The sequence below is a fragment of the Bison bison genome, unplaced genomic scaffold (assembly GCF_000754665.1).
Source record: "Bison bison bison isolate TAMUID 2011002044 unplaced genomic scaffold, Bison_UMD1.0 scf7180017864317, whole genome shotgun sequence".
Taxonomy (NCBI): domain Eukaryota; kingdom Metazoa; phylum Chordata; class Mammalia; order Artiodactyla; family Bovidae; genus Bison; species Bison bison.
The window spans coordinates 3,793,584-3,805,558 of record NW_011494889.1 but is presented as its reverse complement, the minus strand read 5'-3'; the positions used below and the strand labels follow the sequence as shown (position 1 = coordinate 3,805,558).

Genomic DNA, 11,975 nt, shown 5'->3' with positions numbered 1-11,975 from the left:
TTCCAGACTCTCTGTGGGCCGGGTCTGTGGCCCCCACCTCAAGACGGCCAGCCCATTGCCCTCCGTGCTACCCTCAGCTCTAGGCGAGGTCCAAACTGGTCCTTCATCGGGGTGAAAGTGAAAGTGTTAGCTGCTCAGTTGTGACCAACTCTTGCGGCTCCATGGACTGTAGCCCCCTAGGTTCCTCTGTGCATGGAAATCTCCACGCAAGAATAATGGAGTATGCCCTCCTCCAGGGAATCTTCCTGACCCTTCCTGACCCAGAGATCAAACCTGGGTCTTCCACGTTGTAAACAGATTCTTTACCACCATCTGAGCCACCAGGAAAGCCCAAACTCTCTATTCCCTTGGCCTCTTTCCTCCTTCCAGACAGAAGATCTACCTCGGGGGCCACTAAAGCATCTCCAGCCAACATGACCTGGCAGGGTGTTGGGCCAGACACAGGTGAGAGTGGAAGTAGGGGAAGCCTGGCTTCTTCTGCATGACAAAGGGTGGGGGCTGCCCTCCCCGCCTGACGGCTAATCAGCCCATTGTCAGAAGTCTCCCAATCCACACTGGCTTTTTCTCTTTGGCCTCTGGCTAGGGTTGCCAGATTTAGCAATTAAAAATATGGGACTCCTGGTGAAAGGTGAAATTTGAATTTCAGATAAACAACAAATGATGTGCTAAAGTATGTCCCAAATTGTGTTCTGTATTTTATCTGGCAGCCCTACCCCTGGCTGATTGCCCAATTGTTTTAATTCCCCACTAAAACTCCTCTACCATGCAAATCCACATTCATTTGGTGAAGCCTCAGGAAATTGAAGGACATGCCCCCTACCCACATCGAGTCCCCCGGTCACCTGGGCTGAGTCCACTTGGCTGCTTCAGAGGATTGAACAAGGACTCTGGCTGGAAACAGCTGGAGGCTGTGGAAAGAGCTGTGGGCTAGGAATCAGACTTGACTTTAGGCAGGCATCCATCATTAACTGTTGTGAGCCAGGGATATTGTTGCCTCTCTGAGCCTTTGTTTTCTTAGCTCAAAAATTGGTGGAGGGAACGGGCTGGATGTTTTTTTCAACTCCAATCTCTGAATCTGTGAACAGCCAGGGAAAAGGAGAGGATGAGGTTCCTTATTGGGCAAAATCCCATTGGTACTAAATTACCCCAGGCTCCCTTGTCTAGGAAGGTCGCCCCTTCCCCATTAAGCACTGGGAAAAACACTGGGTTTTCCAATTGTGGACAACCCAGAAGCTCAACAGTCCCTAGGAGTCCTTTGAGCACCAGGCTCAGATGCTCATCCTTGTAGGCAGAATTGGTCCTTAGCCAGAGATCCAAGGTGTTGGTGTGCACACAGAGGAGCTGTAGCAAGAATCAGGACTCTAAGTCCACACCAGGGACCGGAGTTTGCTCTGTGACTGAAGGACAGGGAAGAGAGCACTTAGAGATCCTTGCCTCTTCTTCAGGGAACAAGCTTTTTAATTTAACTGGTCCAGCAATCCCAGCCAAGGTAGAGGCACCTGACCACAATAATACCATCTGTCCACAGTCTAGACAGCCCCCCTCCTCGGGCTCAGGGACCTGTCTGGATGCTGAGCTCCCAGGAGGTCTGAGGGGTGTGACCTCCCTTCCTCCCAGCCTCTCCCCCCTCCCACCACCCTGGCCCAGCCCAGGGCTGCTATAAAGCTGGCCCAGCCTGGCTCTCAGCACACCCTGCTGCTGGGACCCTCCTGGAGCCTCATCCGGGGACACGTCCACTCTGCCCTTCCTTCTCCCCAGCAGTGCCATGCAGCCCCTGTGGCTCTGCTGGGCCCTCTGGGTGCTGCCCCTGGCCGGCCCCGGGGCGGCCCTGACCGAGGAGCGGATCCTGGACAGCCTGCTGCAGCAGCTGCACCTCAGCGAGGTCCCGATCGTGGACAAGGCCACCGTGGAGGGGCTGGTCATCCCCGCCCATGTGAGGGCCCAGTATGTGGCCCTGCTGCAGCGCGGCCACGGGGCACGCTCCCGGGGGAAGAGGTTCAGCCAGAACTTCCGAGGTGAGGCCCGCCCTCCTGCTGCAGCCTGGTCCTTGTGGTGGTGGTGGTGATGGTAGTGGTGGTAGCTGTCTGGGGTGCAGGGTCCACAGGGCGGTGAGGGGGTACCATGGCCTGTGAGGATGACAGGTCTGGGCTCCTGGTCTCTGTCTGCACTGAGGACCCTGCCTCTCAGGGCCAGGAGGAGCTGGGCCGGCTGGACTGGCTGACAAAGCCAAGGCAAGAACAGGGAATCATGGGACAGGAAGCAAAGTGGAAAGAAGAGACATTAGAGAAGACAGATGGTCAAGGTGCCTTTGTGCTAGGGGACAAAGAGGCTGGCTTCCGCAGAGTGTTGCCTTAGAGAGAAAGGACCTCTGCATTCAGTTATCACCTCTGGTATTTGTTTTTGGACAAGTCTCCCAACAACTCTTGTGTTTCTTGAAATGAGATTAAATTAGCTTTGACTACTTCCCAGAGTTGTGGTTATTCTATGAGATGGAAGGTACCAGGTCTGAGTCCTATGGCAGCCTCTCACCTCCCCAGGGCTGGGGACACCCACAGACAGACCAGGCCAGGCGCCTGGGGAGACGAGGAGACCGTTGCTGGACACCTCATCAGGGGTGACTGCTGGCAGCCATGGGGCTGGCTGATAAAGCGATCGCGCTGCCAACCTGGAGCCTCAGGTGCTGGGGACGGATTGCTGGGGCCTCTGAAGAGGGTGTCGTGCCTGACCTCACCATTTCCCTCAGGGCTCAGTAATTCCACAAAAATTGCCCCTGTTCCTTTTCACCAGCAAGAGTCCCCTCACCAGGCAGGGAAATGAAAGTAAATTCAGAGCTCTTTCTCTGCCTCTTAGGAAAAGCCGATTTCAGCTGGTGACTGTAGATTTTCACTGGCTGGTCCTTGGCCTTCCACCCTCCGTTCCCACTCCTGCCCCTTTGCCTAAAGAAGCCTGCAGGTCTGCAGTCTTCACTCAGAGTCCCAGCCCTTGCCCAGTATCCCAAAGCTGCCCCTCCCCTCACTAGTGGTGAGGGGGGTCACCGCTAGTAAACAAGCCCCAACCCCAGATGATGGTTTTGGAGAGCCTGCTTGACTCTAACAGTTTTTCTAGGAGTGGAGGTGCTCTGTTTCTGGCCTGGCCCATCAGTTTCCCAGCCTCCAAACTCTCCCTGGGGATTCCTGGGGAAACCCTGTTCGCTCTCCCTGAGCCCTGCATCCTCAGAGCTCGCCTGGTGCTCAGAGGGGCTCCGCTGACTCCGCTCCCGTCCCCAGAGGTGGTCGGCAGGTTCCTGACATCCGAGGCGTCCTCGCATTTGCTGGTGTTCGACATGGAGCAGCGGCTGCCGCCCCGCAGCGAGCTGGTGCAGGCCGTGCTGCGCCTCTTCCAGGAGCCGGTCCCCAGGGCCGCGCTCCGCAGACACGAGCGCCTCTTCCCGCGCAGCGACCGCGCCCGGGTCACCGTCCAGTGGCTGCACGTCCGCGACGACGGCTCCAACCGCACCGCCCTCATCGACTCCAGGTGCGGAGGTCGCGGCTGCGGTGTGGGGCTGGGGGAGGGAAGGAGGGCTGGGCCCGGGGCGGGAGGAGGGGCGGCTCGGTCCCGGCGGGGACCCCGGGAGCAGGTGGGAGAGGTGCCGCCCCCGGGGCCACCCCGGGCAGTCCCAGTCCCCACGCCTGAGCGCGGGCCTGTGTCTCCCTCCGTGCGGTGTCGCAGGCTGGTGACCATCCACGAGAGCGGCTGGAAGGCCCTGGACGTTACCGAGGCGGTGAACTTCTGGCAGCAGCTGCGCAGCCCCCGGCAGCCGCTGCTCCTGCAGGTGCTGGTGCAGCGGGAGCACCTGGGCCCGCTGGCCTCCAGCGCCCACAGGCTGGTCCGCTTCGCCCCCCAGGGGCCGTCGAGCGGCCGGCAGGGGGAGCCCCAGCTGGAGCTGCACACCCTGGACCTCAGGGACTACGGGTAGGTGCTGTGGGTCACTGCGGGTGAACCTATTTTGAAACCGGCAACTTTACAGGGTGCTGTGGGAATGAATGAATATATAAAATATCTCCTTCCACTCTTGGGAGTAATGTCAGCTCTAATTATGATTTTGGGGGTTATTTCTAGTTATCCATCCTTATCACAAATATCCAACATTTTGAACATAATGAGAGATGGATCATAAATCTTTCCAGGTGTCCCACTAGGTCTCACCCTGGGCCCCATGACCCCTGCCCTCTCAGCTGACCTCTGACTCTGCCTCTCTTTGCTCCCCACAGAGCTCAGGGAAACTGTGATCCTAAAGCACCGGTGACCGAGGGCACCCGCTGCTGCCGCCAGGAGATGTACATTGACCTGCAGGGGATGAAGTGGGCTGAGAACTGGGTCCTGGAGCCCCCAGGCTTCCTGGCCTATGAGTGTGTGGGCACCTGCCAGCAGCCCCCAGAGTCCCTGACCTTCAAGTGGCCTTTTCTGGGGCCTCGACAGTGCATCGCCTCGGAGGCGACCTCGCTGCCCATGATTGTCAGCATCCAGGAGGGAGGCCAACTCCAGCCCCAGGTGGTCAGCCTGCCCAACATGAGGGTGCAGACATGCAGCTGTGCCTGGGACGGGGTGCTTGTGCCAAGGAAGCTGGAGCCGTAGGTGTGGGGTATAGTCATCGAAGGACTTGGCTTGTGTGTGTGTTGAAACTGTTCCGGGCGCCAGAAGCAATGGGGATGGCGTGTGTTTTGTGCTTTGTACTGAGTTCTGACCAGTCAGCTCGCCTTCTGATTTTTGTTTCTCAGGAACAAGACTCCCTGGACACTGGGAGCCCCTGCCCAATCTTCTCTCTTCGACATTTTTTCACTGCACTGTATCCTAAGCACTTACCTGTGTAGATTTTGTAACCTAAGAAGAGAAACCCCAATTTGTCATTGTTTCCTTGTCCTCTTATTGGACCTGGGCTGAGCTCCGTGGTATGGCTGGGAGATACACTTGCTGCTCTGGGCTTAAAAATCTGTAGTAAGTAGAGGTTGTGCATTTCTAACTCAAATAATAAGGGTATTCTGCAAGAAACAAATAAAATACATTTTATTCTGTTTTATCCAGAACCCTGCAAATTGTGAGAGAACAGAAAGTTCTATAGGAATTAGGTCAACCAGATTAGAAAATTAAGGAAAAGACTTTAAAAGACTTGTTCAAGGTCTCAGTTAAGTGATACAGGATGCTAGGATTGGAATGCATTGATTCTAATGTGCCTGTCCTCTTAAGATTGAGGCAGAACATTTTTTTGTCATTGCTGTTGGTATTTTTATTTTTCTTGGCACAGGGAGTGGGCTTTATTTCCATTCTAGTTGATACAAAATTTTTTAAAATCTGTGATCAAAATCATCATCTACAGGAATGTGAATCACTCCTTTAGATTTGAGGGTAGATAAAGGGAGCAAATGACAAAATGTTGATGTAAGATTTTAGAATGCCAAGATTACACTGGCTTTAAACTGAGTTTGATATAGGGTTCAGGCCTGGGGCATGGTTGTCTTGGATTCCTTGCTTATCTTTACAGCTAAAATTAACTGTAAATTCTACATCCTCCATATTTCCATTTTCTTCTCTATCAGATAGGAACAATCCTTGACTTCTCTGTACTTCTACTGGAAATTTAAGGAAGTAGTGTTTTTATAAGCACTCCACATGCTGCCTGACACATAGTGGGGCTATGGTTATCTCATCTCACATGTTGATCTGTCTAACCTTCTCTTGATTTTGAAATAACCTGCTGCTGCTGCTGCTAAGTCACTTCAGTCGTGTCCGACTCTGTGCGACCCCATAAACGGCAGCCCACCAGGCTCCCCCATCCCTGGGATTCTCCAGGCAAGAACACTGGAGTGGGTTGCCATTTCCTTCTCCAATGCATGAAAGCGAAAAGTGAAAGTGAAGTCGCTCAGTCATGTCCAACTCTAGTGACCCCATGGTCTGCAGCCTACCAGGCTCCTCATCCATGGGATTTTCCAGGCAAGAGTACTGGAGTGGGGTGCCATCCCCTTCTCCGTTGAAACAACCTACTGAAAGTCAGTTTAGAAATCCCTTCCCTCTCTGAAATCAAGGATCCTAACTTTTCTTTTTGTCAGTGTCTCCATCAATGTAATCACTGGGGTTAGAACCTTACACTTCTCTGGACCCCACAGCGCAGGCCAGGGGTGGCTGCAATCATTGAGGAAGGGGAAGAATAAGGACACAAGGTGGGGGATACGCGGGGAAGAGAGTGGACAGAGTCCGTCTGAGGTGCCAGGGGCCACACACAGGCACCTGCTGGAGGTCAGCTGTGGTTCCTTGGCCGCTGGAGGGAACCGCAGGAGGAGAGATGGCCAGGCGCTTACGGGTAGGACAAGGGCTGTGCTGAGCACAGAGGTCAAGGGCAAACTCTGGAAATAACTAGTGACTGGGGGTTGGGGAGAAGGAGGAAGCCAGCAGATGGGTCAGAAAAGCACTGCTAGAGAAGCAGAAGACACCCCCCGCCAGGCTCCCTCCAGAGATCCCCAGGCTGGCTGGGGAGAGAGATAAGGTGAATACATTTACCATGACAACAAAAGATGAAAGCCCAGAAATGGAAGAGAGGTCAGAGCCCTGCAAAGCTGTGCAGGTACAGAGTGCGGAGCTGTTCAGGATTCACAGATTTTTAGTGCTGGAAGGGACCTGAGAGAAAGCTTTGGTCCAACCCCCTGCGGAAACAGAGGCCTGCGGAGGAGGGCAGATTGCTGCAGCCGGGGGGCTGTGCTCTTCGGTTTCACTGGGGGCGCGGTCCTCATTGAACACCGACCTGTGTGTTGCCCAGAGCACACCCCGGCGCCCTCGAGGAGCTTACAGTCCAGCTGCGGGGACTGCTGCTTATACGGAACTCTCTGGGACCCAGAGCTCAGCGAGCTGGGCTAGAACGGTGACCCTGGCGGCCCGGTATTGGCAGTTCCGGCTTTGGCTCCAGGGCACAGCCGAAAACACTGCGACTTCTATTTGGGGCCAAACGTAGGAACCCTCCGGCCCCAGGGCTTTCACTGTCAGGCTATTCAGAACGATAGCGGAGCCTTAGTCTTCCGCACTGGGAACCAGGTGACGACGGACTACGTGGAGCCGAGGTGCGGGCTGAGCCCACCCGATTTCCCTATTCCCCCCTACCCGGCCCCGATACAGGCGGGCCTAAAGCTGGTCTAGGAAATTCAGTGCACTACAGAAAAATCAAGAACTTTCGCCAATGCGCTGCCCCCGCGTTCCACGGATGTGACCACCCTGTACTAGGCCCGGGGCTCCCCAAGGTGTCTGTCGGGGAAAGGGGACGCGCCGGGGGGCCGGGGAGAGGAATCAGCCCTGGAGGCACTCTCCTCGGTCCCAGGACACGAGCTGGCCGGGCCGGGACCTGCAGACTTCAGGGAGGAGCTGAGTGGCCCCGCGGTCTGGCCTGGACGGAGGATCGCCGAGGGGCGCACGGCGCCGGGGGCGGGAGGCGGCTACAGAGCTGACACCCACTCGGGCGTAGCTGCAAATTGGGCAAGCCGTGGACGCGGCTCTGCGCATGTGCAGGAGAGCGGGGAGTTTCACTTTATAACTTTTAAGTGGTCAGGACGCAGCCCCGCCCAACCAGGTGGAGCCAGAAAACTTATGGTCTGCCCGGGTCGCTGCGCCGCCGCCGCCGCCGCCGCAGGTAAAGGGGAAGGGGCGTTGAGAGGGGGAATGACGCCTTCTTCCTTTCCCCAAGACGGGCAGAACCCGGGGTCTACGCCAGGGTGCCACGTCTAGTGTCTGGTTCCGGGGTGAGGCCCTCGTGCCTCCGCAGTCCCAACTCCGGAACAGGGGTGACCGAGTGGCTGGGAGGAGAGTGTCTGTCCCCGGGCTGCGCAGACCTCGCGCTCCGCTTCCAGCGTCGCGCCTGATGGCTTTACCCAACTTCCCAATCCAAGGCTCCAACTTTTCGCTTTTAAGGCTAATCCCTTTCTCTTCCCACCCTCTCTCTGGGTATTTGTCAGCTGGAATCGACCTCCCAGCCTAGCCCGGGGATCTCAGCCAGGGGCTCTTTTTTCTCTAAGCGAGATATGCGAGGCGGGCCTGGGTAGGGGCTGAGCATCTGAGTCCCCTGCCCCTGGGAAGGTAGAAACCACTCTTTGGAGTCCTGAGGAGGGAAGCTAGGGGTTTTGGAGGATAAGGGGAAGAGGAGAGCTCTGCTAAGAAACCAAAAACGTAGAGGTTCCAATACCTGATAAGCCTGGCTACCTGAGACTCTGGGGTGGCCTCTCTTTCAGCTCAGTCGGTATTCTGAAAAACAGGAGACCACAGGGGTATACAAAATGACACCCTTTCCCCCTTTGCTTCCTTCTGCGCTGAAGTTGTGTGACTGTATCCAGCCCCAAGAGTGTGGAAGGTTTGAGGTTAAGCCAGTGGATTGTGCTCACCAGTCCAGGCCCAGCGTGTACAAAGAGGCTGTGTGTGGGGGCATCCTGAGGACTTCTTGGGCCCTGACTCAAGCAGAGTTGTGGAGTCTTGCTGGGGATGAGGAAAGACTCTAGGTCATCTCTTATTGGAGAAACAACCCATATTTCCCTCTTCTCCTCCATGCTTGCCTTTCTACTTCCCTCCTCTGACACCTGTCAGAGAGTCTTGAGCCTGCTGCTATCTTGAGGTGGAGTATACAGAAGGAGAGGCTTCTTTCTGCCTTCACACACCTCTTGTCTGGGCTTCCCTGGTAGCTCAGATGGTAAAGAATCCACCTGTAATGTGGGAGACCTGGGTTCGATCCCTGGGTTGGAAGATCCCCTGGAGAAGGGAATGGCTACCCACTCCAGTATTCTGGTCTAGAGACTCCCATGGACAGAGGAGCCTGGCAGTGTATAGTCCATGGGGTCACAAAGAGTCAGACTCAACTAAGCAACTTTCACTTTACTTCACCTCTTGTTTGTTTAGTTTATGGGCAAAGATCTCCCTTGGGTGTTCATTGTGCTCTAACAGGAAAAATGTCAGATGGGGTTTTGCTATCATTTTTCCCATGGTCTGGAGAGGTGACTTAAAATAAAAGCAGATTTGGGGTGCCCATAGTGTTCAATGCTTTATGGGCATTGCCTCCCACTCACCCTGCAGGAAGAACTTCATTGTCTCCATTTTACGGAGAAGGAAGCCAAGGCACGGAGTGGTGAAGCCACGTGGTGCTGGGAGCCTCACTTCAGAGCCTGCTCAGGGCTTCAGTCCACTGCAGCGGGACTCTGGGCCATTTCCCTAGTGCTCCACTGCTGCTGTCTGTGGAGGTGAATGGTTGTCCATGTTCCTGGACGCTGTTTGGTGGGGCTTTAAGGAGAAGTTTGCAACCTGCCATCTAGAACATCAGAGTCTTCTCTTATGGCAGAGGACCTGGAACTGTTTGTCGTCCTGCCATCGTAGTAACAAAATCAGAAGATTTGGTGATGATAAAAATACCCTGAGTTTGCAAGAGCTGATGATGCTCACACTTTCTGCTCCTGTTTGTGGCAGGGAGGCACAGAGATCTTCTGGTGTGCTACAGGGGCCAGCAGCTGCCAGCTTGGATGGGCAAGGGGTTAACATGGGTGGCTGACTTCTTTGGCAGTTTGGGGAATGGCCATTGCATTGAGCCCTCTGTCCCCCCACCACAACCAGACTCTGGGGTGTACGTGGGTTGAACTTTGAGTTGAGTCCTGAGTCACCTGCTGCTCACCTGCTGCTCACCTGATCCCAGGGCCTCAGCAGTATATCTTGGCTTTCCTGAGTGAGATGATGAGCAGAGAGCTCCCTAAAGAAGGGATGGATAAGACCAGGCATTTACAATATGTATCTGACAAATATGGGATGACTGAACATGACCAGGCAGGGCACCCATGGCCACAGAGCCTAATTGCTGGTTTGGCCCCTGCCCAGTGCCGTCAGTCTTTCAGCCACTAAGCCAGCTCTCTCCTAGTTGCCACCAGCTGAATCTCCTTCTCTGCCCCTCCTGCTCCTCCTGAGCCTGGGGGGGCTGCCCTGTGGCCGATATGTTGCCAGCTGCCCTCTCAGCATGCCCGCTGGGGAGGATGCAGGCGGCTGGCCTTGGAGGGACTGTGATGGTTCCGCAGTCTTGCAGACTTGTAACAGGCGGAGACAGACCTCAACTAAGCAGAAAGGTCTGAGAGACACTGCGGGCCCCCAAAGCTATGCCTGCACCTGGAGGGCGCAGAGGGGACAGGCCACCTCTGAAGGTCAGCTGGCTGGCTGACCTCACTGAGTCCTTCTTATCAAACCTTGTTAAACTACCCGGGGGAGCCTGTTTGACTTAGAGGCGTGACAGGGGCGGAAAAGATGGGGAGGAGCCTAGGTCCCTGCCTCCCATTAGGCCTCTGCTCTCTCAAAGCTCCACACAAAGCAGAATTGGTGAGGCGCCCCCCTACCCTCCACCACAGCAGCGCCTCTTGCTCTTGACAATACTCCCTCTGTGACCATTTTATGGGGATTTTTTTTCCCCCACTTCACTGTTCAGGCCTTCCTTGTTGGTTCTGTTGCTTTTTTTTTTTTTTCCTGATTCTAGTCTTTGGGGGACCTGGAGAAGCCTTCCCAGCTACCCTTGGGCCTGTGTGAGGTCCTGGACTCCGTCTTCCCAGAGCCTACAGCTCCCAGTGCTGCTGTGGGAGGAGTCCCAGTGCCCTGGGCTCACCAGGGCCTTGAGCCCTCGGACAAGAGGGGAAAGGCTGGAGTTTCAGGTGATGCTGGGGAGGAGAGAGGAGAGGAACAGGGTGCACAGAGGAGGATGGCCCCTTCATAGCACTAGGTGCCTGGAGAGAGAGCCAGGACAGGAGGGAGCCCGTTGGGAAGAACTGTAGGCTCTGGATGAGTGTTTGAGTTCCGAGACACCGGGCAAGTGTGAGTGCAGGGGAAGTGTGCTGGAGGGTTTCACACCGGAACCCCGGCATGGGTAAAGAACAGCTCCCACGTGACTCTGGTTGTCTCCTGTGTTCCTTCAGGGAAGTCTGCAAAGGCTGGTGCCCTATGACCTCCATCAGAAAAGCCCAGCAGGAAATGAGCAGTGGACCCGAGGCAGCTTGGGAGGCAGCCAGGGCCACCGCTGCCTTTGCCAGCGCCAACTGAGGCCCTCTCCAGGGGACACATCCACATTTCCTTCCCCAGTGTCTGGTAAGTGTGGGGACAGGAAGGAGGGGCAGGCCTTCGCCAGCCAGCGTCAGGCTGGGTGTTGCATTGGGGCGGTGCCACTGGGTGGGGTTTAAAGGAGAGAAACTAAGACCATCTGTTTCCCAGAGGCAGCTTTTGTGACTCTGCGCAGAGCCAGCAACTTCATGGCTCTGCCATCACACCCTCCAGCCACTGCCGAGTCTCTAATAGGGCTGACAGAATGACTTGGCCTCTCGGGGAGTCCTCCCATGCCCCCGGACCTACTGCCTCCCCCATGCCTCCTACACCTCCTGTCCTGTGTGCATGAGATTGTCCCAAAAAAGCCGTCCCAGCGGCCAGAATTGGCAGTCACTGGCTCCCCAACACACACCCAGACTGTATTACCGCATAGTCCAAATATCTGTCTGTTCTCTATACCGTTTCTTGTCTCCCAGATTTTTGTCCCTCTAACAGGTAGGAAGACAGACTTAGCCAAAGTCCCCTGGGAATCTAGTCTAACTAGATTTAAGGAGATGGGACCTTGAGAGAAAGGGATGCTGAGCATTTTCCCAGGCTCTTCAGCTGCAGACAGTGTGAAAGCATGCCCGCTGGGGAGGATGCAGGGGGCTGGCCTTCGGAGTTTGGAGATTTCCATTAGTTTCACCTGCGGTTACCAGGCGTCTCTGAAAGGAAAGGTCAACAACCAGCCTGGAGCAATATTTGCTTTGGAAATGCTGGACCTTCCAGAAAGGCCAGGAGTGTAGGAATGAGAGGGCAGAGCCCAGGGAGTGCTCCAGGGATGCACAGTGGGTGACTCAGGGGTCCCTGAGGAGGCTTGGGGCCCGTCCTCCTCAGGGCCCCCTGAGTCACCTCCTCCCCCTTTGCCTTCT

General features: G+C 55.5%; 2 protein-coding genes across 2 annotated transcripts in view; both read left to right on the top strand.

Moving 5' to 3' along the window:
- Positions 1-1,704: 1,704 nt before the first annotated feature.
- On the top strand, positions 1,705-5,004 carry LOC104997892 (left-right determination factor 2-like). The gene is made up of 4 exons (XM_010852866.1): positions 1,705-2,015; positions 3,267-3,513; positions 3,709-3,951; positions 4,251-5,004. The coding sequence occupies exons 1-4, from the start codon at positions 1,766-1,768 to the stop codon at positions 4,612-4,614; spliced, it is 1,104 nt and encodes a 367-aa protein (XP_010851168.1). The 5' UTR covers positions 1,705-1,765; the 3' UTR covers positions 4,615-5,004.
- Positions 5,005-6,832: 1,828 nt separating this feature from the next.
- TMEM63A (transmembrane protein 63A) overlaps positions 6,833-11,975 on the top strand; it is a 36,934-nt gene continuing 31,791 nt past the window's right edge. Inside the window, exons 1-2 of the mRNA XM_010852865.1 lie at positions 6,833-7,648; positions 10,941-11,109. The gene's annotated coding sequence lies outside the window, so the exon portion shown is untranslated. The remainder of the gene's footprint in view (positions 7,649-10,940; positions 11,110-11,975) is intronic.

Excerpts from the sequence above, each read along its gene's own strand:
- LOC104997892 (XM_010852866.1), top strand. The coding sequence starts at position 1,766 with ATGCAGCCCCTGTGGCTCTGCTGGGCCCTCTGGGTGCTGCCCCTGGCC. Across the intron at positions 3,514-3,708 it reads ACCGCCCTCATCGACTCCAG|GCTGGTGACCATCCACGAGA; the intron begins GTGCGGAGGTCG and ends GCGGTGTCGCAG. Across the intron at positions 3,952-4,250 it reads CTGGACCTCAGGGACTACGG|AGCTCAGGGAAACTGTGATC; the intron begins GTAGGTGCTGTG and ends TGCTCCCCACAG.